This window comes from Lathamus discolor, chromosome 5 (genome assembly GCF_037157495.1).
Source record: "Lathamus discolor isolate bLatDis1 chromosome 5, bLatDis1.hap1, whole genome shotgun sequence".
Classification (NCBI taxonomy): Eukaryota; Metazoa; Chordata; class Aves; order Psittaciformes; family Psittacidae; genus Lathamus; species Lathamus discolor.
Genome location: NC_088888.1, coordinates 8,886,984 through 8,913,873, shown reverse-complemented (window position 1 = coordinate 8,913,873; position 26,890 = coordinate 8,886,984). Strand labels below are relative to the sequence as shown.

General features: G+C 39.0%; 1 protein-coding gene across 10 annotated transcripts in view; it reads right to left on the bottom strand.

Annotated features, from left to right (window-relative positions):
• NRXN1 (neurexin 1) overlaps window positions 1-26,890 on the bottom strand; it is a 541,621-nt gene that overhangs the window by 77,461 nt on the left and 437,270 nt on the right. For all 10 annotated transcript variants that reach the window (XM_065679616.1, XM_065679620.1, XM_065679618.1 and 7 more), the window contains 2 exons: window positions 19,804-19,893; window positions 18,018-18,337 (listed from right to left, as the gene is read on the bottom strand). In XM_065679616.1, the coding sequence (XP_065535688.1) occupies window positions 18,018-18,337; window positions 19,804-19,893 (410 nt within the window). The remainder of the gene's footprint in view (window positions 1-18,017; window positions 18,338-19,803; window positions 19,894-26,890) is intronic.

Below are 26,890 nucleotides of genomic sequence, written 5' to 3'. Positions count from 1 at the left end.
GATATAATCTAATTTACTTTAGTGTCTGCATCTGTATTCAAGCTCAGCTGTTCATGAAGCAAAACAAGAAAAATACATTTTGCCCATTTTTAAGCTTTTTTTTTTTTTTTTTTTTTTTTGGCTGTTTCAATTATTTAGCTAAGCTTCTCAGTGAAAAGAAATGCCAAAACAGCCTTGCAGAAACCTCCCGCTCAAAAAAAAGCACTGAGCACAAAAATGTGAAGAAAGGCAGCAAGATGAAAAACTTATTTCATTCCAAGCATGGAATGACTGCATATAAATTAATCGTACAACATAGGGAAGGGAAGAGCAAATCTCCCTGAGATATAATTGTGTCATGTATCACAAAACAGATTCAGGGCACACCGTGGTGGAACTGAGCATAAGTGACAGCAAAGGTGCAGTGCTGTGGCAAATGCATTTATGATTTAAAAAAATAAAATAACACAAATCTAGACCTGTTGGTAATTATCTCTGAAGAAAGAAAAATAACTGCAGGATTTAAGAGTCCCTACTGTCATCCAGTCTGTGGTGAAGCACTGATCTTGTCCCCCTTACTTTTCTTCCCCCAGAGAAGGATGAAATGTTGTAGCACCATCATGCTACAACATGAGGAGCAATGCAAGAAGGGGATCTGATAATCAGGAAGTCATAAACCCACAGGTTTATGTATGTCATATACCTGCAGGCTTATGTATGTTTAAATTTTGCTTTGGAGGAAACTTTCTATGAGAGTACCCACTAGTACCTGATGACTTGACATCAAGATATTGACTAAGGAACTGCTGTTGTAAGTCCTTATAAATTTTTTTGATAGAGGAGGGTTCCTCCATTAGCTTTTTAATAGTGTTTGAAAACTGAAGGCTTCTGATTAATTTATAAAACCAATTCTAGATTTACAGCTTTACAACAGATGAAAAAACTTCCACCTTATTCTGAGCTTGGAGTTCTCAAGGTAACACTGGAGTATAGTAGAACTTTGGAGTTAAAAAAACCCAGATAATGGTCTCAGTTAAATGCAGCTGAATGCAGCAGTTCCTTTGTCTAAAGGAAACTAGGTACTGGTGTGCTAGACAGTGTGAATTTTGCATTTGCATTACCTCAAATCTCAGAGCTACTTTTCAGCGCAGCAGGCAGTTAGCTCGCCCTAATTACTGCCACAGAGGCCCAGATGCTTTTGTCAGCTCTTCAAGCACAGAAAAAGATTACCAGCAGACAAGCCTGCCACAGGATCAAGGATGGCTCCTAACAGGAGAGTTGTAAAAAATCCGCTTATACTTATGTTCTCTACTGAATGGAAGAAATCTGAACACCTTATAAACCTGAGATCAAGCCTGACTATTCATATACAGGATTATCTTCCATGCTGAAGAGACAAATACAAATGCAGCCAATTACAGAGAGAGTTATCCTAATGAAGCCCTTTTTCATGTAATTTGGTGAGATACAAAGAACTGCCTTAAGCAGGTACAAAGACACGGCACTGGCTTTTCGGCCGATGTGCCTGCCCACTGAAAAGAGAGGATGTGGGGTCCGGCATCACTCACAGCCAGGTTAAGCTCCAGCCTCTTCCCTATTCCAGTGGCATAGGAGGCTGCAGCCCGAAGTATGCCGCAGCCTACCTACATGGATACTCTGAATGAGGCAAAAGCAATTACTATTTTTTCCACATTTTGCAATTACATGGAGAGGATCCTCCATTCTCTTGCAAATTGAATTTCACAAGCCTTCCAAGCAATTTGGCTTAAGCTAGAGAAACAGACTCAGCAGCAGCTCTTTATCCCCCGGTAGTGTGGGAGGCCAGTGACTGCTATCACTGATTTCAGCAGCTGGTTGAAGCCAGCACAAATCCCCTATCGCCATACAAAACACAATTACCTTCTCCTCCCCTCACATGAGAAAAGAAAAACCCTATTTGTTTGAAAATTAGGACTGCAGCTTAACCTGAAAATAGTTTTTTATGTTCAGGTATATGATTTAAAAACAAATTACAAACCTGATTAATGCAGTTCAGGGCTGTAGATCTGTAACCATTTATGGACTCATTCTATACAGTGAAGCTTGCCTGTGTAAAATACAGCTTTTAACTACAAAGGTGGCCTCAGGAGACCCCAAGCTCTTCCATGCCCTGTCTCTGCTGACTGTAGATTTTGAGCAAGTCACTTTGGCTTCTGTGTCTCTGAAAAAAAGTAGAGCGACCCAATCTCCTTAGGAAAAGCCACAAAGGCACGGTGATTGGAAGGGATGTGTTAGAAGTCAAATATTAGCATTATTAGAATCATAGAATGCTTAGGGTTGGAAAGGACCATCTAGTCCTTTGGATCCTAGTTCGATCATCTAGTTCTAACCCCCTGCCATGGGCAGAGACACGTCCCGCTAGTCCAGGTTGCTCCAAGTCCCGTCCAACCTGGCCTTGAACACTGCCAGGGATTGGGCAGCCACAGCTTCTCTGGGCAACCTGTGCCAGGGCCTGTCCAGCCTCACAGAAAATAATTTCTTCCCTGCAGCTAACCTAAATCTCCCCTTTCAGTTTAAGTTTGAACCCATTCCCTGTGGTTCTAACACTACAGTCCCTGATGAAGAGGGATGAAGAGTATTGCCATTACTGTGCTAGGAGCAAGATCCTACTGAGCAAAAGAACATCAGAATATTTGGAGGGAGGATCCTCTTCAATGCTCCTTTAATGATTAGGGCACAGCTTTACAGCAGGATGCCTGTGTTCCATTGACCCAAGGAGTGCCAGCTGCCCTTCACCGACCCCTCCAGATGGGCTCCCACAAGCCCTATGGAACATCTGCAGGACTCAGGTAATCCAGGGCATCCAGAATGGCACTAGACACCTCTGTGCAGGCAACTGTGTTGAGTCCCACATGACTTCAGGCAATGTTCGACTACTGACAATACCTGAATCAGAAAATTGGTTGGCAAACTGAATGCGCTGCCTGAAGTGACAGGATAATATTCAGAGGAAAAAGAGTCTTGTCCCAGTACAAATCTATTGCCCTTAATTTGTCGTGTATAAATGAACATAAACTTTGGACCTAGCAGCCTTCCAATACCTAAAGAAGGCTGACAAGAAATCTGGAGAGGGTCTTTGGACAAGGGCCTGTAGAGACAGAACAAGGGGGAATGGCTTTAAACTGACAGAGGGGAAATTTATATGAGACATTAGGAAGAAATTCTTGCCTGTGAGGGTTGTGAGGCGCTAGCACAGGGTGCCCAGAGAAGCTGTGGCTGCCCCATCCCTGGCAGTATTCAAGGCCAGGTTGGATGTGGCTTGGAGCAACCTGCTCTAGTGGAAGGTCCCTTCCAACTCTAACCATTCTATGATTCTGTAAAATCTTTGATCACTTTCATATGCCACAGCACACAACATTAACCATAAGCTACTTGGGTAGGGGACAAGGGGACTGATTGCACACCAAAGTGGTTTGCTGCCTCTTTGCATATTGTTCTTTCGAAATAGCACTTTTTTTTCTTTTTTATTGCCCAACTTTATCTATCTTGGTGATGGTGGTGGCAGCAGTATACATTAAATCTGCACATGAAACCTTTGTTGAAAGCTTTTATTGCTCTTCCAGTCAAAACTCTGCCTGTCTAATGTTGGTGCTATCGTCCTTAACTTTTAACTTCCTCTTTTATGCTTCAAAGTCATCATTTGGCCTATTGCAAATTTATATATGAAGAAACAGGGTGATGAATGTCTTTCCAAACACAGGCTGCCCTCGAGGTAGTATGTAGAAACAATTGTATGATTTACATTCTCCTGTTGGCTACAATGATGCTCGTAACTAAAGTCAATAAAGTTGTAAGACTGCAACTGAGAATTTGGCTTGAAGTACAAAGCAATTATTGAACAGTTTTCTTTAGCCAAAGTCAAGGATCTATTACCCTCTAATTTCTGTCCATTTCTGGTGCCAGGATAATACATGTCTGATCCAACTCTCAGAGCATATTCATTCATAATTAAAATTTAAAGAATTATCTATTTGGCTGCTTTCAATTGTATTAATGGCTTTTTGTCCTTCTTTGAGAAGCACTTCCCCACGAAGAAAGAAAAACATGGGAGCTCTGACAACACTAAGGAACTTGCCAACTCAGCCCAGGGAATTATCAAAGGAAGTTCATCCTCTCTAGCCCACGAGTTGCAAATTCCTCTTGATCAATAGTGGCTGCAAGTTATTCTGTGCAATGTCTGCTTGTTATCTCGTATGCTTTCAATGGGTGTTTTCACTCCAGTTCCCAGAGTAGAAGTGAAAAATCCATCACTTCCACCATTAATCAAGAGCTTTGCTGGCAGCCTTGGCAGAAAGGACTGACATAAGTAGCAGCATCAGCCACATTTATCCCAGCTCTTCTTCAAAGCCAGAGAGAGTAACCTTGGGAGTCATTGAAGCTTGTACTGGGAAAGTTACACCAAAATGTGTATTATACATAATATGCCATCATACTTGCAGATCTGAAGTCTACTTTTATTCATGGTTGGGCATTAATAGGTGCTTAGCACCCTGTAACATCATATTCACCATGACTGTTATAACCATGGGATACTCTAAGAACATTAATTTATCCTAACTTGACTTTTCAAGTGACTGCATTGTCCAACTTCATGTTTATGAAGAAGGACCTGGCAGCCCTTAAATACTTTCTATTCAAGATCTCACAGATAACTTCTCTCCCACAGGAAGTTAAATACAGGCTCTTGTAGCAAATATGGCAGCAGAGTATGTAGGAGAACAATCTGTTAGTTATTCATGTATTTTTAACCATCAGTAGTGTGGTACAGCAAATGGAAAAAGTGGAGAAGAGCTGACAAAGTAATGAGTGATCTTCTCTGCAGATCACCAGGAAATATCTGCTGGTTACAAAGAACCACAATTAGAAGAATGTTGGCATTAACGATTAATGAGCTATTTAAAATGAGCAACTCAGATTACACTTTACATCCCCTATCACCTGTGGGTGAGGTTTTGCAGGATGTAATTCACAGACACCCAACCTGGACAGAAATAAAACAATTCATTCATTTCAAGTTTCTGTTACAAACCAGTGGCTCAGATAGCAGAATCATATCTCATGTCACATCTTGATTAGAAAAATGGAAGAAAACAGAACTCCTCCTTCTTTAGAGAATGAATGAGAAGTGATTCAGATTTTACCTTTAGTTTAGTCGTAGGCTAAGATGGCACTAGAATGCACAGCATTATTTCTAATTTGGTTGCTCATTCAAGACAAGACTTGAAAAGCACACGTTTAAAAGCCTTCCAATTCCACCCCTTTACTCAAGCACATGTTTAAAGAAACACATATGTTTAAATGCTATCTTGAATAGGAATTGTTCTGTGTAATCAAGCCCAAATGGACCATCTAAAAAATCGCATATGCCTTACTCATCAGCAATAGATTTTATAAATTTTCCCTTTACAGTACTGAAAGAAAACAAAGCAATTTCAACTACTGCAGCCAGTGCAGCATTACAGCTTTATCTTACTGTTAGCATTTGCAAATACAATCATGCTCATGCTGAGACTCACTCATGCCATTGTATTTTTCTCTGCTTTGACCAAGGAAGAGATTAGGGAATATCAACTGAGTTTTACTGTAACTTCCTATTTCCTTCCATGGGCATACAGACCCTCCTTGCTACCTGACAGAAATACCTGATTATAGTTTCTTTAATGTTTCTATTTCTTTTTTATTTCCCTTTGCCTCCATCTACCTAGGCCATATGGGTACAGTTTCTTAGTGATGAATTTGCCTTGCCAAAAGAAAAACCTGCCATTTGGTTTGTTTTGCTAATCAGCTGATCAACATGAGCAAGTTTGCAAATAATTATGGGGAAGCTGCATTTAACACCCGACCACTAGTTGAAATGTGAGCATCTATATTCAGAAAGGAAGAAAACAAAGGAACAAGAAGCCACGCCATGTGACAAAAATGGCCATACCTGGTCAGTTTAAAGGTTCATCTAACCCAGTATTATTTCCTCATAATGATTAATAGTAGATGCCTTGGGAACAGCATGGGAATATGGCGAGCAGAAGCTAATACCTTCCTAGAATACCCTCCTAACCTTCAACAAATCACAGCTCAGACTTCTCATCTGACAAATCCAAGCTTTTTATATATTACCGACATAGAAGGATAAACTTTACATTGGACAAATGGTATGCTTTGATGTTTGACTGTTGATGAATAGAAAAAATGTGAACGAAATATTTAGGCTGTGTTAGCTCTTTTCCTCACTGTTACAGAGAAGAGAGTATTTACCACATGATCTTCTCTAGCATCACCTGAATGGGGGCTTTTGTCCTCACCACTATAAGCATTCTGCAATTCACAGGCGGTGAAGTCTTGTTAGATCATCTAGCTCATTTTACCATCAACCCAGGACTAAAGAGGGAAAACCACAGGACTAAAGAGGGAAAACCACAGTACATCTCTTGCCACAGTCGATACCAAGTTACAATCACCCCCTGTTGCTTCTTAAATGTTGGTGAAACTTCCACCTACTAAGATTAACAAAGTTACTCAGTGTTCATCATTATCATTTTAGTATTGAACTAGAAATAAAATGAAATTGCCATATGGTGGAATTATCATGTCAGACATCTGTTGACTCCCTTTTATGGAAAACCGAAGCACTTTAATATGAACAAGCTGGTAGCTATTTTTAATATATGAAGATATTAAGTGTTTTGACCCACACTGTAAGATTTTCTTTTTAGGGTTATTTGTGTAACAGTGAGAAAACAGATCATGGTCTTTTTTAATGTGGTGCCTCACAGCACTACAAAAACTATTGCAAAAGTTTAAATGCTAAAGTCAGTTAAGAGTACAGAGGAGGCACTGCCACAACATGTTTGTAAAGCTTTTCAGACAGCTGACTGAAAACACTGGGCTGATCTCAACCATTTACAGATAGATGTCTAATTAGAGGAATATAATACACTTAAACCAGGTCTTAATTTTTCAATTTGTTTGAACATTTTTTTTTACAACTTTGAACAAAAGATTTTCTTTTGTTCTTGTTATGTGGATGATATAAATGCAAAAATTGTTTTGAGTCATCCCAAATGATTCTTTCATCAATTGTTTCACTGAGGAAAACAATAATCACATCCTGACCCTTCCTCTCCTGCCACTTTTGTGTACGGTTTAGCCATTTAATAAAGAAAATGCTAAAACTGCCTTTATCTCTCATTTACTTATAATATGGCTGTTTGGATTACTCTAGAAAATATTATTTTTTAGACTATTCCTGCACACGGTGATTGAAGCTATCAGCATTGACCTTAAGGACAGGAAACGTTAATGTCAAGAACATTATTAGGGAAATATTTTAAGTGCTTACGCTATCCTAGTTGTAATTGGACATCACCACAAAAATGTAACCAAAAAGTATGTTTATGCACTCAGATACATATGCAAAATGCTGTTTTAGAAGACAACACACATCTAGCTACCACTGCTATCCTACCCTTTGGCATGACAGATAATGGTATTGATAATGCCTTGGTATGGATTAAATCAGTTAATTAGCAAGTCTATCACACCTACAGGAAGTGTATCCAGACTGTTGTATTCCATACCTCTGGGAGCCTGGAATTAAACAAGTAAGTCTCAGTACTAACGTAAGGAATTATCAGCTTTACTGAACACATTTAGTCTAGATGGATCTCCCTAAAGCACTCAGTAAAACTCCCAGACAATTTTAATGAATTTGTGGCCTTGTGAATTATGGAGGCTGAATTTTGGAAAACTTCATTTTCCCAAAATATGATCATAAATAGACAGAAGGAAGGGGGAATATTCTCTTAGGGCTTTATGCTTATTAATGGCAGCACATTTGTGAAAGTCACAAAAGAATCTGGATATGAAAAGAAAAATAAATGATCAACTCTTGAATCCATTAGTCAGTGGAGTCACCTATGGCTGCACGGACATCAGAATCTCACTCTTGCTGTTCCCAGCATTCTCACACCATCTGCACAGCACAGACACTAATGCCCTGCTTAAAAAAACTGAAAATGATACGCAAGTGTCATTCAAGATATGTCTATGGCCATTTATTCTGACCTCATCCTTTTTATAAAAGCATGAAAATGTCAGAATAAATGTGTTCTCTGTATTTATAGCGTAATGCTGGGGGCTGAGCAAAACCTCCCACAAGCTGATGGGCATTTAAAAACCCTGTCAACCTCTTCAGTCTTTCTTTTTGACAGAATCCACCCACAAAATCCCAAACATTTAGTATGTGGCTAGATTAAAAGATGTAGCAAAAGCATATAGTACATTTTACCTTCAAATGTTTTGTTCCCATGAGAGCCCAATTTCTTCCTGGATCTGAGGTATGTCAGCACCATGTACTCTCTTTACACGGGCTTCCTCCCACATCATTTCTGCTCTTTCCAGAACTATTTCTAATGTACCTGGTACGTGTTCTCCTAAGACCTGGTACTTCCACTTCTGTGTTTCTAGATACAGACATAATCCTTAATTATCTGTCTGAACACATCAAAGCTAACAATAGATTTCATTCTCACCCCCTGTCATCTCACAGCAGGGAAGTACTCAGTTATTTATTAATGGAGATGAACTGAAGAGAGATGGAATCATTTCCCACAGGTCAGAATACAAACCTAGGTATCCGACTTCTGTTTAATTGGTCAATATATCATCTCATCCTCCAGAGCAGATTTTAAAGAAATGGTTCCTATTTCTCAGCCCATATTTCTATGCACTTCTAGGAGAGAGTGGTGTAGTTAGATCCTTGGGACAACAATTCCTCAGTGCAATGTCACTGCCCATCATTTATGTTCCCTCTTAGGAGAAACTGGCAAGTCCCACAGGTTTCTGCCTTAAATCACTTCAGAGACTTTACTGTTCATCTTTGCATTAAAAAAAAAAAAAAATCCAATCTAATACCTTCATCTGCCTTTTATAATTATATAGATATACATGCTTGCAAAACCATAGTGCAAAAAAGGGACATTTCAAGCAAGTGGTTAAAAGAAAGGAAAATTACGCACAGAAATTATACACTGCCTTTGTAAAAAATTATTTGTAACAGAACTGCAAATCTGGGTAAAGAGCACGGAGATACTAGAAAGCATCTAAATCTGAAGCAGTGGCTATATACAAACAAAACATGAGCACCAGCAATTCAGATCAGTTGCTGAATACCAAATGGAAGGATGGAAACTATTGTGATCATAATTTGCTGCTGCAGCAGCAGGACTGGTATTTTGCTGCTCTGCATTGGGGTGTCTGCTGGCACTAAAGCACACTGAAGCTGTGCTTCATCATAGGTGGAAACCTGCTCTGGGTTTCCACTGCTGGGAGAGGACAGTCACACACGAAGTTCATCTCTCTTTCTTTCTCTCAGCTGTCAGGAATCATACACCAAAGTAAAGAGAGAGAATGTATTATTTTGTGCTTTCTGAAAGGCAAATTGGGTGAGCCAAGCATGTAAACCACAGTGCTTCAGCCACAGAAATCCACCAAAGGAAACCGTGAACAAGATCTTCAGGCAGCTCTTGTGAATGGTAAGAAGACTGAATGACTATTGCTTTCCTTGCACAGGAGAAGAGCAGCTCCCAGACACAATGCAAGGCTACTGAAAACCAGTAGTGACTGTAACACCCGGGCCTTTTGAGCCACACCACATGCATAACAGCTATGTGACAGTCCAGTTATGGGCCACCAGCTCTGCAACAGCCCTGTGTTCCACCTGGGTGAAACAATCCCATTTCTATATAATCCTGATGTAGTGATGTTTTAGTGCATTGGGAGGCACTGAGGGGCAAGGGCAGACAGATACGGCGCGCAAGACAGAACCAAGCGCTGCTTTGTGTGACAGGATTCTTCCTAAGAAAGTGGCTGGAAGAAGGAGAGCCTGGGAATGGAGGTAAATAATTCTCCAACAGCATATCACTGGCGACATTTTGGGTGTGACTTTGCTCACCAACCATTAGATACTGTGTCTCATGTTATACAAAGGGATTTTCTAGAAATATCATACTGCTAACGTAACACAATCAATTTATTAGGAAAAAGGATGAGCAGCATTCTAGGAAAAAAGGCTGGAATCAAGATTATGTTTGTTCTACTTGAAAATTAAATTCCACCATATTTAAAAATTGTAATGAATGAGTCACAATTTGAGACTGGGTAACACCTATCTGGGTTAAAACCCCCACATAATAAAGCAAACTTTGTAGTAAATGAGCTTGGTCATTTCAACAAGAAAGAAAAACAAAACTGAAGCTACAGGTGGCCTCAGATCCTTTTTTCCCAACTTTGAAAGAAACTTTGCTTTGCAACTGGTTAACTAACAATTTAGACAAGTGTCTTGAGGTACTTTGTATACTGACAATGCTGTAATTTAATTTACAAACCTTTTTTTTTCCCTGTGCATACACACTGTAGGGGGTATTTTCAAAGCAGTGCTTAAGGTTTAGTCACATCCCACTGACTTAATGGAAATGGCATGGTTTGGCTTCCTTTAGGGAAGCCCTTTCCCAGCTGGGGCTGGAAAACTATCCCACGTGGATGGTGCCTTCTGAAGCTAATCCACAGCAGAGCTAAAGACAAAGCAGCCCATGCAGAAGCCTGTTGTCTCTGGACTGCATAGTGCAATGAAGTACCATTGCTGATCAGGTCCAGGTATTTGAATGTCTGTGGTTTCCCAAGCAACCAATTAAGATTTGCCTTTGGTGGCCCAGTGTGCTACAAACTGCCTGTAAGAACCCTTCTTCTCTAACAACAACCAACAGCAACTCTTATCCTTTGAGCTTTACACAAAGCTCTGGTTTTAGAGGCAAAATTCTCTGTAGGCTATAAAGTTAACGACAATCACTATTATTTGGCAGTTCAGTGGCAAGGATGCATGCACAAAAGCGTGTATTTCAAGTAGCTAATTTACACATTAAGGACACACTTATAGGATCTATATATGTAAAGGTCTTACCATAAGAGTTTCGAAACATTGAAGTAATACAGAAGCGTTAAGTAAGATGAGAGAACTCATCTTAAGAACACAGAATCACAGAATTGTTAGGGTTAGAAGAGACCTCTGAAGATGATCTATTCCAACCCACACATTCACTTTGTTTTTCTTTTTAAGCTTTGCTTTTTGAACACAAAGCAGGGGAAAACACAGCTATGCAATATGCACCAGAAACAGGATGAGCACCGGAGCTCATGCAATTTGACTTCTGTGGGTGCTTAATGTCCTTGAAATCTTTATGCCAAAACCAGTTTTGACTGAATTGGTCATGGGACTGAATATTTATTAAGAGAGACAGGCACACAACTACACAATCATGTGTCACACTTGAAAACAACGAGCCAACCAACAACACTGGTGTGCTGAATGCTCCTTGTCTAAATGCTCCTTGTCTAAAGCAACATTTATGTACTCAAGTAGTGAAGAACCAATATTCAGTGGGAAAGTCAGATGTAATCACATAGCAAATACTAAAACAGAGATAGAGAATTTTAGTGTTCACTGTATCCTATTTCAATTTTCTAGAGATCTTAGTGAGTGTCAGGATGAACAGTTATGTTTTAAAATAATTAACCAAATTATCAAAAATCACTAAAACAAACTAAAAATGCATAGTATGATATTTTAAACAAAAGAAAGGCAAAAAAAAAAAGAGCATGGGTTTCATGCACCAACCTCTTTTTGCATCTACCTGCAATTGAAATGTGATACTTCCACAACTACAGTACTTGCTTAGAGATCCTACTGCAAATGAAATTTGTCCTTAACACTTGAATTCATAGAATCATAGAACGGTTTGGGTTGAAAAGGACCTTAAGATCATCTAGTTCCAATCCCCATGCCAGGGGCAGGGACACCTTCCACTAGACCAGATTGCTCCAAGCCCTGTCCAATTTGTCCCTGAACACTTCCAGGGATGGAGCACCCACAGCTTCCCTGGGCAACCTGTGCCAGTGCCTCACCAATCTCACAGTAAAGAATTTCTTCCTAAATCTAACCTAAATTTCCCCTGCTTAAGTTTAAACCCATTACCCCTTGTCCTATCACCACAGTCCCCCAGTGATGAAGAGTCCCTCTCCAGCTTCCTTGTAGGCCCCCTTCAGATACTGGAAGGCTGCTGTAAGGTCCCCCCTCAGCCTTCTCTTCTCGAGGCTGAAAACCCGATCTTCTCAGCCTGTTGTCATATGAGAGGTGCTCCAGCCTCCTTATCATCCTCATGGCCTCCTCTGGACTTGCTCTGATACTTCCATGTCTTTCTTAGTTCGGGACACCAGAACTGTACACAAGTTCTGTCATCTAGCAAGCATCAGCTTTGCCTACTGGGGCCAATGAACTGTGGACTGGTTGGTGTGAATGTCCAGAGGAAGAAGTGGGAGCAGCACAGACGTACAGAAAGAACCCAGACCCTGTGTATAAGAGCAGGCACTGCAAACCACATAGTGGATAATTTTAAATGGAGATGGGTGAAAAATATTCTTCCTCCTATTAACTATATTGATTTAATGATTACTGTGTCTCCATAAAAGATATTCACATTTACTATCCTGTGTAAAGGTCATGTACTCAACTACCATTCTTAAAATTGAACTTCTTCCATGGAAAACACCCCTCTGTTTCAAATGCTTGTTTTTATTTGGCAGGTGAAGGAAGACACTGAGCCAAGCCTGTCATCATTCCCGCTACAATACCATTTAAATCCACTAACTCAATCTGTGTAAAGAAACACACCCTTCACCTGATGTGTGCCCTCTAAGGCAACTGACCAAATTTCAGCTCATCCATTTAATATGAAGTCAACTGAATTCTGCTTGACCAAAAATCAGTGCCTATTGTTCCGAAATATGCAATCATCTCACAGTACATTGCAATTGCTGGTTAAGTGGCTCAGTGTTACTGATAAGAGCCCACTCAGATGAGAACAAAGAGGACAGTCAGAATCCCTTGGGAAAAAGAAGAAAAAAAAAAGGCTATTTTCACACAACTTTCAGAAACAGTTTCCAACACATGCAAGCAGAGGCTGCTCTGTGGATGGGCTGTCATAATCAAATCTTCAGAAAGGAATGAGAAATGAGCTTATTATTCTTGATTTACTATCACTTCATTTATGATTTCCAGTTAATACAGATCTACAAAGCCATGCTAAAGATACACTAAAGGCCTGATTGTGCTAGCCTAATTCAAGAAAAAACAAGACTCAACATCCTTTTGAAGCTTTTCCACTTCTGCCAACTCCAGCAATTTTTATTGCAAGCCTTGCAGTACTTGATGTTTTGCTCAACATGCCGGCTCCCAGAGTTACACAACATGTGAATCTCCTTTGTTTTTGATTTTAAAAGAGGTTTATTGCCTTTATGATTGAATAGAAAAACTTGCAAATGAGACTTTAAGAACAGTGTCAAAAATAAAAGAGAAAAAGAAGAAATAACTGTATCATTTTCCTGAATAACTTCATAAAGAGTAGGATATTCTTAGCCCATATAAATACGGTCTAAGCATAAATGATTTGTGAGCCCCAGTGTATACTTATGGCTCATCCATAGTTAGCAACACTCAGATGTGTATTTTCACTCAAGGGAAGTCCTGCTCTTGTAACATTTAAGGTTGGGGATTTCTTTCCACGTGCATAAGGTCATGTAAAATTTTGAGCCTCCTCCCATTCCATGTGGGTGGAGTGAAGGACCTCTCCTGCAATCCTCAGCTCCCACACCAGTGGCCATGAGTTCCCTCAAGCGTCAATGGCACAATGAGAAGCAAAATAGAATCACAGAACAGTTTGGGTTCAAAGGGACCTTCAAAGTTCATCTAGTCTAACCCCCCTGCAATGAGCAGAGGAAAAAAAGTAGAGAAAACCTCTCACTGACCACCTAACTGGTGCTGATTTTGTACTAACTGCCCAGCTGGGACAAACTGGGCAGACAAGTCCTAAAATTGCCTGATCCAGAGTCTACTGTAAGCTCCATGATGTTCCTATGGGACAGCTATAGGCTGGGGGTTCCTGCATGAAGAGCCTGCATCAAAACCTAGGTAGTAAACTATCCCTCCCATGATGGCTGGGCTGCAAATCATACGTCGCTTTTTAACATTGAACCAGCACAATGCCTTCTTCATTTCCCTCTTCCTCCCATCTCCTAATTTCCATCTTTTTTTCTCCTTACCTGATACTTTTTACTTCTTAAGCTATTTGAGACAGGGGCTGTCACTTCCTGTGTGTTTATGCAGTGCCTTGCATGAAGGCTGACAGCTCTAGATGCCATTATAATCAAAGGGGAAGGGGTGTGGGGGATTTTTAAGAAACCAAGGAAAATGAGGCATTCACCTGCCATTGACATTCAATAGGATTAGAGTACCTTTTTCCCCTTTGAAAAATCTACATTTAAAAGTATAATAATTAAGATGTCTGTCATTACCAAAACATGCATTGTTAAAATACGACACAGCCTCCAAGTAGGGAAAACCTTCATTTAGAGCAGTCATTAACAGAAAGCACTTTTTTTCCTTCAGAAGCACTAAGATCTCATTTGTCTAAAATCACACACAACTGCATTTGACACACTTCCTGGAAGTACCTGTATCATACATTGCATCAGTTAGAGATCTGCTGAGAAGTACACACTCCATCAGTTTAAGCACTAACATTTTATGTGTTTGTTGTTTTTTTTTAAGAGCATTTACCATAAATAGAGTTTTAAATTATCTTCTTTAAGTATTGCAATCTTTAATTTAATTCAGTACCTCTGCAAACAGAGCAAACAATCTCTGACTGATTTGATCATTTGCTTCTATTCTATTTCAGACATGCACGGGTTTGCAGGCATGTAAGGTTTTTTCATTAGCAATTGCTGTTCAGCTGCGTATTTTCTTCAGTAATCTAACTAATGCTAGAAAGGTAACTTTTCTTCTTGTGCATTATAGTAAGTCAGTGTAATCAACACTCTTGAAGAGGTTATATATAAATAAGAATCAGGGGAAAAAAAATAATGTAAAAGGACAAAATTGAAAGGGAATGCAGAAATTAAAGATTTTCCATGAGATGGTGAGTGCCTTCATCTCCCAGTGACACCAAGATGGAAAGTGATTACTCAGCACCCTGCAGGGTAGACCCATGGGAGTCCTATGGTTCACTGCAAAGAAATTATTACACGCAGGTAGAATAAGAAAACAGGTATTAATGAAGAGGATAAATTATGTCTTTAATTTGATTCAGTAGCTTCCATAACATAGAATCCTGCAGGCAAATTTTGGCTTTGTCTTTGGGATGTTATCAATCTCTTTAAATCAAATCACAGGCCTGATTGCAAACTGTGTGCCTGTGCAGTCCCTGACTAATTACGTGTATAGTCTTAATGGCAACACAGATCCTACCAGGCAGGATGCGTAGACATAGCTGAAGTAAATCACTGTGTATTATTAATGGCAAGAAGGGCTCAGTTATATGGTCAGAACGCCATGTGCTGCAATGACATTAATATTGAATGTTTTCCTCAAAAATGCTGATTTCAGGCTCTCAGCTACAGAGTTTCAAGCTGCATCAGCTACTTGCCCCAGCCAGGTTAACAGGTGAGAGAGGTTGATGGAAACCTTCACCCTCAGAATGTGCTTTGGTGAGATGCTGGGCACCTCAGGATACTCCTCGAGCCTGCCTGAAGCTTGAAACAGAGATCTTTGGACGACCATTTTGCCTGATTGTCTGTTTGCCCTTTTCAGAAAGAAATATACCTCACCATATAGCTGTTAGCTTCAGAAACTTCTTTCCTTCTCCAAATATGCCGTTGGAACACCTCAGAAAAAAAAATCTCAGTGGCTAAACATCCATACATAAACATATGTTTTATGTTTTAAACATAAAACAAGTATGTAAAACATACACACAGGCCAACTAGCAGAGCAACTATACCAGTAAACTCCTATCTCCAAGAAATCATGCAAGGTGCCAACTGGGGATGTTCGCTATGATATTCTTCCTCCCAGATTACACCTGAGAGTTACCTGAGAGTGGCAGAGGCCACAAAGCATGCTGGGAACTGTTACAGTTTAACTTTGTTTGATTTAAATTCAGATGCATTAATTTAGCCCCACATTCTTCAACATTGTGAGGATAGGGATACTGGGGAGGGACTCTTCATCAGGGACTGTAGTGACAGGACAAGGGGTAAAGGGTTAAAACTTAAACAGGGGAAGCTGAGATTGGATATAAGGAGGGAATTCTTTCCTGTTAGGGTGGTGAGGCACTGGAATCGGTTGCCCAGGGAGGTTGTGAGTGCTCCATCCCTGGCGGTGCTCAAGGCCAGGCTGGATGAAGCCTTGTGTGGGATGGTTTAGTGTGAGGTGTCCCTGCCCATGGCAGGGGGGTTGGAACTAGATGATCTTGAGGTCCTTTCCAACCCTAACTATTCTATGATTCTATGATTCTATGTCTTGCACTTTTAGATGCAGAACTGCCTCTGGTCAATTTGATGAAGTCTTACATTTTGGTGCTGCAAACACTGAGTTCAGCCTAGTTGGATTGAAAACGGAATTAATAACAACGAAAATGCATTGTCTATTTAATAAAACCACTGTAGCTTACTACAATAATCATTAAAAGAACTGCTACTGTCTATAATGGATGACATTTTTTGGAGGCAGCTGGTTCCATGTATCTGCAATTGGGTTTAAGTTGCCCTCACCTCCTTCTTTTTAAACTGGATTCTCATGTATTTTACATAACAAGGAAAATGCACAAAACATCTCTGTGTTTGAAAATATAAGTCAAAATGGTTTTTTTAAAGCTCACTTTTAACTTAAATGTTCACTTTATAAAATAACAATCTATGTTGTAGTTTTCAGTCTACAACATATAGTACACAAAAATAGCATGGACAGAAAAGCTGTAGTGTCAAGCTCAATGCCTCAGCCAAATTCCAACTGTGAGTTGAGGTTTTACACAGAAACCAGGCACCTTGTCCTCAACCTCCCAGTCTAATCAGCATGTTGTCCTCCATTCTTGAGAAAATTAACCTCATTCATCATATTGTGCTCCTGTTCCTCCCTATGGCTTGGGATGCTTTCTTTGTTCCTTGTCCTACTTCTGGATCCCAGAGCGTAGCTGTCATGGCTTGATAGCACAGTGGGCACACAAGCAAGCATGTGAACCGAGTGAACGTAGGAAAAGCTTTTAGCAGATAGAGTAATTATAAGAGACTTCCCTGCCACAGAAATGTCCTGGTAGGTTTTAGGCTTTTAAAGCCCAAAGTCTGAATGCTGTTACTCACGGTATCCACAAGATGAAGGTATTTACTTCACTCACCTGGTTTTCCCCCCTCCTTTTCCTGATAATTAAATTCCACCACATATTATACAGAGACTCTAACAAAATCTGAAAGCTACTAAATATATCACTAAATTCATGAGATGCAAATAACCTCAAACGAACAGTAAACAACAGCCTCTGACTTGGAGCCTGAGTCTCCCAGGGTGTAGAGTGCTCTTAATTCCCTCTGCTACCACTGTCTCTTAGGAGGAATTCTGCCTGAGATGAACAAGCATGGGACTAGAGAAAGTGTTGATTCCCTCTTTCCCAGCCTCTTCCAACTTTTTGTTTTCATGCATCCTTCCTCTGTTCCCTCTGCAAACTTGGGTCTTTCCCCTCTATCTCCTGGATAATGTCACCACTTCAATTCATTATCTTTAACTCCAGACATCCTGCATTCCTACGCTGAAAAGAATCAATAGAAGCCATGAAGGGAAGAAAGGGTTTTTAAAAATATGCTCCACTATGAAGATGGACGACAGGGCAATAAAACTCAGCAGAAGAAATACCTGAACTGGTAAGTCTGCCTAATTTGGTATAGCAAAGGCTTACTTTCCCTCTAAATCATGATCAGCATCACATCCATAAGCCATGTTCAGTATAAAGCTTTTCTCTCTAATTCAAGCATTTCCCCAACAGGAACAATTTCATCTGCAGAACAAATGTGATATTGAAAGCCACACTCAAAGACAGGAAAAGGCGAGCAAGCCAACTAACCTGACCAATAGGTTCTTTTGTTGGGGCCTTTCCTCTTCTAGCGGTGCTTGTGGCCAAAGTAGTGGTTGTTTCCATGACTGACGTGGACATCTCAGACTGCATCGCTGTGGCTGTGGATTCGGTTGTCATAGAGGAAGGCACTTCACCAACAAGTCTCACATTTCCTTCTATCACAATGTTGGCATCGTTTTCTGCTGCCATATTCAGAACTTTCAAGCCATTGTAGTAAAGACCAGAGAGCTGGCCTTGGAAAGGGTGGCCACGTTCCTTGCCTCCAATTTTTATAGTTGCTTGGCTATTGAAGATTGTGAGCTGACGCCCTGTGAAGATAATATTATATACATGCAAAAATGTTGACTGTGAACACTATACTCTACATGAGTGATAACAGATTGTCATGGGGTGAATAATGAGAGCAATAAACTATAAGAAAAGGATTTGACTCATAATTCATTGCTTTTTAATGAGGTGTCCATGGAATGCATAAATTTGGAGAGCATTTGCATTTTTCTTAATTTGCAACGTTTTGGGATTTTTAGTTTGGTGGGGTTTTTTTTGTTTTTTGGTTGTTTTTTTTTTTTTGCTAAAAGGCCAATCAAATATGTTTACAAATGTGTTCAGCACTACAAATGATACCCCTCTTCCTTTTACCTGAAAGCAGTCTTAAATTTTTTGGGTGTGTGTCAAGAATGCCATTGTCAAGAATGCCAATTCTAATTCCTTATGTTTACTTTGTCTTCAAGTTTTTTCTGCACAACACATCATAGGGCCTATAGCTTTAGTTATGTACATGTGAGTTTATGTATGTATAGACATATAGAAATATGTATATACACACAGTTTATATATATATGCCAACAAGTCACTAAGTCAAGAGAATTTTAAAGAATCCTTTATGCAGTAATCTGTCATTTTTCTATGTAAGTGAATTCAGTATTTACATTTGTAATTGAATGATTCCTTTTTGTACTTAAATGTTTATTTTCCTTCCACATACACACTGGAGAGAAACACATGGTTCACACTGAGTATCTCAGAGGCAGATTCAAAAACAGATGTCTGATTGGCTTTCAGCAAGGCTATCAATTCAAATAGAAGATTTTAGATGTAAAAGCGGCTTCAGAAATGATACACATACCGATGGAGAAATCATGGCACATTTCCATTAAACAGAGAAATCCTCAGCAACAGTACCACTCTTAGTAAATAGAATAGTCACTTTAGCAGATTGGTTTCTGCTCACAAAAAGCATGCACACAACTTTAAGTTCTGTTTTAATTCATGTTTGTTCCAAAATCCCCTTAGAAGGTTGCAAACGTTAAAGGGACTTCATTTTGATTGGCAAGTCATATTGCCCACTATTTAAGATACCTACAGTTTAAACAAATTTTTTTTTCAGGACCATAATGAAGATAGCATAACTACAGATATTTTTAGTTAATAATTTAGATGCTGGAACATGTCATATAATCTATGAATGATTTATAATTTTTGGTTAATGTTTGCTATAAGTACCTTCATAGATTGAGTTAGTGGATTATATTTAACAGTCCCTTTAACCTTAAGTTAACAGGGTAAGATTATTAAACAGCTGGTACTTCTAGAAATGTAGAGAAATTATTATACAAGGTATGCAAATATTACTCTATATTTTACTTTTTTAAAATTTGTTTTTAATTTAGTTTTACTGAAATTTATTTTTTATGTTTATTAGTGTTACAATGAAGCACTACTTGGTTATGTTCAAATTATTGTTTTATTTGAAGTTTTAATCAATGTTTTTTACCTTTGTCGAGTAGCCATTCATCAACTACTCGACCAAGTCGATATGGAATTCGCTGTCTAGCAATCGCCAGGCGCTCGTTATCATTGTTTCCTTTAAAGTTTAAAGAGACATTTCATTGGTTAAAATCTGTAAGGTCAAAGGTTAAAAGTTAATACTTAAAGCTTGAGCTATACAGTTGCCACATGATTTTTTGAAATTTGGAATTTTAAAAAGTGCTACCTAGAACATTTCATGGCTCCGACTTTTCATTCATTCATTTATTTTATTTTAGCAAACAAAATTATTCCTATGTTAATTGAAAATTAGAAATCTGCATTTGAGCTAGGTTATTAAACTTATGTTATAGACAGACCCAAAAAACAAATTTAAACATCATCGAATGGCTTTACAAAAAATGATCATTGACCTCAGGGTTTTGTCTTTTTTGATGTTTCTTATTAACTAGTTAAACATGTTCAGGTGAAACAGGTTTAAGTTTTCAAAAGACATCCAACCTCTCACTCCAGGTTAGTCATTTAAAGAAGAACACAACTCTTAACCACCATCTAAGGCACGCTTACTTCTGGTGTCTAATACCAGACCTGCTGTAACTGATTTCCTGAGCAGAAAAAATTAATTCTTCTTCACTTCATTTAAATACATTCCAGACATTCAAATATATGAATCAGAGCAGACATGGGTAATTCACTGTTTGTACATTCTCATATAGCACACATGGACAATATCTTGAAGGAACACCAAGGCTTTGACAAAAGTGACTTGCTGAAAGGTAGCCTGGTTCTGAAATGTGGAAGTGCTTTAAAAATTTAGCAAGAGGCCATCTGTAGTGGAATTTCAGAAATGAAGAACTAAGCAGAACCCAGCAATGCAAAACACAAACTTGTCATATTTGCAAACCATATCTGTTCTCAGTTTGTGCAGAGATCTTTTCCTTCTTTAAACAAAGCCATGAGATTAAATAAGGCTGTTAGAGTCAGAGAAACACCAGAGTGAGGAGTAATTAGCAAACCACTTAAAATATTTATTTCTAACGATAGCTTTTTGTGTTTGAACAATACAGATGTGATCCCTCAGAAAAGCATGTCGTGTACTTAAAACTTTTCTTAGGAGAACAGCAATAATATTTCCTTCAGTGTAAATCTTAGTGGTGGCAGTAGCATTTTAGACAAACAATACCTTTTCTTTCCATTGTGCTGGTTGATATTAATAAAACACCTGAGAGATAAGAAGAGCCAGATCAGGAAAAAGCAGTCATGCCTAATTCAGGTCCAACTCCAACGTCACCCTTACTAGCTCGAACGTACATAATGTCTTTGACTTCAAAACACAATAAAAAGCTAATTCCCCTATCTGCAGTGGAAATATAAGTACAGGACACAGTAGCTTATGTAGGGCTCAGAAATACATTTTCTTAAGCTAGGAGGATCATACTGCTAATTGCCAGACCTAAGTATCCCAAATCCAGAAAATCAATGTTGTAGTTTGCCAGACAATTATCCCTACTATCAGCATCACAAGCCCTAATAGCTTGCAGGGAAGCATCAGTACTGTAGGCCCCAGAAACAGCAAGAGCAACAGTTCCTGTGCCAAAGCCAGGGTGGTTTTACACATACACTTACTCTGCGGTGACATGACCTGCTACTTGCCATGTTTCATGTCTCCATCATTTGGTTTAGCATGGACATAGTTCATTCTGCCAGAAGCTGATCTATTTTCTTTTGAGAGGATATCCTTTTACTATTCACATTTAAGTACAGAATCATAAAATGGTTTGGGATGGAAGGGACATTTGAACGTCATCAAGTTGAAGGCCCCTGCCACAGGCAAGTATATCTTGCATAGGCTAGGTTGCTCCAAGCCCATTCAACATGGCCTTAACACTCCCAGTGAAGGAACAGCCACAATTTCTGTGGGCAAATATGCTATTGTGAACTTCTATATGCTTGTCAATATTAAAAAGCACACAGGTGTATATATAAAAATACATTTTTTTTTTTGTACGTACATTTTGGTCTATTCTCAATGTTCAGAGGCATTCTCTGTAAAACAATATTTACTGAAACTTTCCCTTTTCTGCCTTTTCAAGAAACTTAAAATTTAGAATAAAAGGCTTCAGAACACACCTCTTGTGATGTTGTGAGAACATCATTTTTTCCCTGTTACGATCTTTAAAATCACTGCTCTTCATCTGAGCTCCATCACTTACAAGCTTCCTGGGACTAAATGGAAATTTAGGAAGTACAGGAAAAACATGAGAAATGTCATGTGGCCAACTTGGGAACCAAGGTAAGTAGTGCAATCCTCCACATTTTTGTCTGGATTTGTATCTCCTATTAAAATATATATCCACCAGTGAGTTAATAACTGATATTCCTTGATAGCCAGTTACTTATAAGACTTATGTTTAGCTTTTCAAGAAGATGTTTCTACAGTTTTTGTTGAGGCATTATCATTTGATCCACTGAATAAGAGACATCATCCTATTTCCAAAACATTGCCTTAATGTAAAACAAATGAATCATGAGGTTTTGTGGCTGTTTGGTGTATTTTGGTGGTTTTTGCTATCCATCTATATATTAAAAAAAAGGGGGGGGGGAGTGGGCAACAATCTTCTACATCATATAGAACAAAAGGCTAAATTGTTCAGAAGGGGGTTGCAGGCATAAAGAACCTATTAACACAATAGAAATAAGTCTCATGGATGTAGATCATAGTTCACTTTTCAGATTCACCGACTGCTACTCACTGGATGCCTTTCATTAATAAATACACCTGAGACCTCAGAAGAAGTATACAGTCATGTCAAAACGAAATAGTATTCACAACTGCATATGCTGGGAATGCATTAAACTCTATCATGTTTATTCAACTAGTGGGTGCAAATCAGGTGCATTTGATAGAATGAACCTCTGCAGGCACCAGTCTGGATATGTAATGCTATGGCACCTTTCTACTGTAATTCCGGTACTAACATGGGATTTATTCCAAAGAAGGTTTACTGCTGCCTCCACTTCTACTACTTGGCAGCTGCTCCAAGACATTTCTGTGGTGACCATGGAAGGTCCCCTGTGAATCAGCAGCATAAATTTAGTCTTGGCCAGCTTCTACATTTCTTTATTTCATTAAAAAGTCCACGCAGTGTGTATGTTTCTTGAGAATATTGCACCCTATTATAAGGTGATTTTATCTGTAAATTATGTCTTATACTGACTGCAGCAATCTTGCACCACTGGGAGCAAAATACAAATGAAAAGCAAGGAAATAACTATTTGATTTGTAAAGGTCACACACACAAAAAATAACTGCTGATTACATTAACCCATCCCTCATCAGAGAAAAAGTGCATTGTCAAATGCATCTCAATCTGACACTATTACATTAGCTTAAATTCTTCTAGTATATAATATAAATGGAAGGGTTAGGGGGAAATGGTGTGGAACTCTTCCAGATTCAGTTTCAAGGAGAACACATAGGTCTAATAATGATGAAACTAGCAGACACATAGGTAACTTAACAACTATATTAAAAAAAAAAAATTATTATACACAGCAGTGAATGTAATGGAAAAGATGATAAAAGCAACAAACATCCTATTATGACATTTCTAAAAACACACATCTTTTCAATAACTGCTTCTGCCCAAACAGCTGGTTTGGGGCATACGCTTGACAAATCTGGATAGCCCCACAGAATCCAGTAAAACTGTGTGTATTTACTTCAACTGGTAATCTCATTCTCAGTAGGGAAAACATAAATACCACATGTTTTCTCAGGAGTACTGTGTTCACAGATTTCGTGCTTCTTTTATTTATGCTTGCTTTTTACCAATACGGTGAGCCACAAGGAACTTCTTCAGTAAAAACACTTTCAAGAAGGTTCATAAATTTTTTCATACTCTCAATAAACTTGTGGCTTTGAGATTCTATTTCTGTTCCCCATCTGAAAGATTAAGTGCTTTGGAAGGCATGCTTTTCAACCTTAATTCATAAATAACCCCACAACTGATATGCCCAAACCTCAACTGCAGACAGCTCTGTGACTATCCAGCATGACTCCTCCTGGTTATATGACCAAGATTTCTTTGATTAAAAAAGCTGGGTAGAAATGATTCACTCAGGATGTGCTCTGTGACATTGTCTAACTTGATTGAATTCTAGATGGCTTCATTCTGCTGCCAAATAAATAATACTTTGTCACAACACAGTGTTAATTCTGTATGGGCAGAAAGGTTTCAAGGGAATAACTGCAATTCCAAAGAATCAAGGTAAGCAGAGAGGATCAGCAAAGGCCAGATCTTTGAGTGGGAGCTAAATCTTGTGGCAAGATTGAGAAGAAGCAGTCCAAAATAACTTTAATCATACCTTTATATCTATAGGTCAGCTGGGACAAACTGACTCTGTGAACTTCACTAATATGTATTTTATCCCTCCCTGATTTATTGTATTGTCAGTGCTGGAGTGTAATTCTATTTTGTTCTCTGAAATAAAGGTGTCAGTTATTGATGTGAAATAGCAGCATCCTTGAAAGAGAATAAGTGAGAAGGTTGAAAATCGAGAGTCTGTGAAGAGCAACCTAGACTGGAGAATAATTTCTTTGAAACAAACCCTTTAACAGAATACAAAATTACCTTGTTAGTCTCAGTCATCTGCTAGGGAAATAAATAATGATGAGATGAAACCAAGGTCTATCTCCATTTATAAACAGCCCTTCTCTCTCTAGTTTTGCTCATCATGATTCTGACATTGCTATTTCTGAATCATGACTTCGCTGACATCTGCAAGAGGAAGGTAGAGACAAGTATTATTCCTCCAGATGGAGTTAGGGATGAAACCTGACTGAAGCCTCAACTGCATAGTATGAGAAGCATCCACAGCAATAATGTGGTGCAGGGGCAAACAGTCCACGTAATGTCTCATGTGTCCAGGCTAGGAAACGGAAGCCCAGTCTTGGTAATGGCCCATACTAAAATACTTCTGAATCATTTGTTACTATTACTGTGCACACACACTTGTGTATGCAAATATACACTAAATGTAGGAATAAACGGGAGACTGCTTCTTCCCAGCAAAAGACAGAGTGACATTTTAAGTGCTATCAACTGCAAGCAGAAACTTCTACAGGACTTGCATGTAATTTTGTCATGCTGGTGTTCACACTGGCTCTGTATCTTGGCCATACATGGATGCTTTCAGTGTCATCAGAGTCGTAACATAAAATGATGACTGTAATGCATTTCAAATAGCCAATATAGAAACATTCTCTAAAGCTATATTCAGATTTAAATTTAAATAGTTTTTAACTGTCATCACAAGAATTCAGTGGCTATGTCTGCATTGCTCTGTTTGACCAAAGATCCCTTAGAGAGGTCACTCAAGCTGGGGCTCCACACTGACATGTATGCTGCAGTCCCAAACTTTCTATGCACAACGAAGAGAGTGTGCCAGGGCATAACCTTACTTCACTTGCCACTGTATACCTCTAGCAAGTCTCACTCCTAACAAAGTCAGCTCCAAAATACCCTGCAGCACATCTCATTATCTGATCCCGCCTGCTGCCCTCATAAATTGCCCAGAAGCATCTTGTCCTCTGCAGCCATCAGTAAGCTTGCCTTTATGCATGCAAACAAACACATCACCTTTTTCATCACAACACCCTGGGTCCAGGACAGACAGGCAGGGGACTGGGTTGCATGTGACAGAGAACAACAGGTCCAGGTCCACCTCAGAAAATCACTGTGTTTGTAGGGAACACTGACACTGCTCTGACTTGTATTTTTGCTGAATGCTTACAGACTTGGCTATCTGGTGTTTGATCCAGGAATTAGTTCTGGATGGATCAGATGAAGCTGTCTGTCTTTTTCAGTTGCTAAAATATGCCAACTCTACCTGTTACAATGTGTAGGATGAGGAGTTGGGAGAGATGGAGGGAATACAGTGGTCAGCCTTGAAGGCTATTGTACAAGGAGTTACATATCCAGAAGGCTGATCTGGGCCTCCACCAGTGTTCAAAAGGAAGGCAGACACACAGTTCTAGTATGTGTATATAATAAGTAAGAGTGCAACTCCACAATGCCTTACCTTATTCCAGAAGAGCTAACCTATAAAAAAGAAACCACCACAAGGTATGACTTCTCCACTTTAAATTGACAAACCTGCCAAGTTCATATTAAATGACTATAGCATAATATGGCCCTTTTCAACATACAGGGACTACTTATAATGAATATTAATTATCCCAAGAGACTATTCTGCTCACAGAATGGCTGACAGCAGTCTTCACAGCAGAGTGAAATTTCTCATCGGTGGCTTATAACACTGCTAAAACTCAAAGCAAAACTTGGGTTGCCTTAAAGAATCCAATTACCAGATTTATTAAGAGATGTATGTATAAGTTGATTCTGATTCCACTGATACTAAAGACTGTACCAAAACATCTTACGTTCACCTGTACACCCCTTGTTTCACACTTCTGTATTAAACAAATGAAATCTTATTCTTACAACTTTCTTCAGGATAAACCTGAGAACTCCCATCAACCTCTCAGGGAGAGGTGAACCTTCACTTCAAATCAACCACCTTCCGCCCTGTTTTGGTTTTGATTATTTTTCACTGGATTAATTAGTAATTAAACAAAGAGTGTGCTCTTCCTGATTCTCACTTCCTCGCTATAATGCCGTATTTGTCTCAGTTTGAGCAGTCCTGGATTGCTTACTTTGAGAGATTGGTGTATTATATCAAAAGCAAGCAAGAGAAGATGAAAAGCAACAAGGAGATAAGAAAACGCATGACTTGTCTGATAAATTAAAGGTCATATTTTGTTATCAAGAGTTTTAAACAGATCCTTTGTACTGCCTGTGCAGCATTTAAGGAGCTAATATTGTACAGCTGCTGGTAAAATAGGCAGGAAAATTGATAGAAATCATTAAAGAGGGAGATTAAAGTACAAAAAAATGAATTGTTATAAGTACAGTACCATGGCCTATATCACTCCAAGACTGACATTTTGCAGTTCTCCAAGGTAAAAGGACTCTGAACTACTTCTAAATCATGTCACATCATTTAAGGTTACATTTCCTGTAAGAATTTAA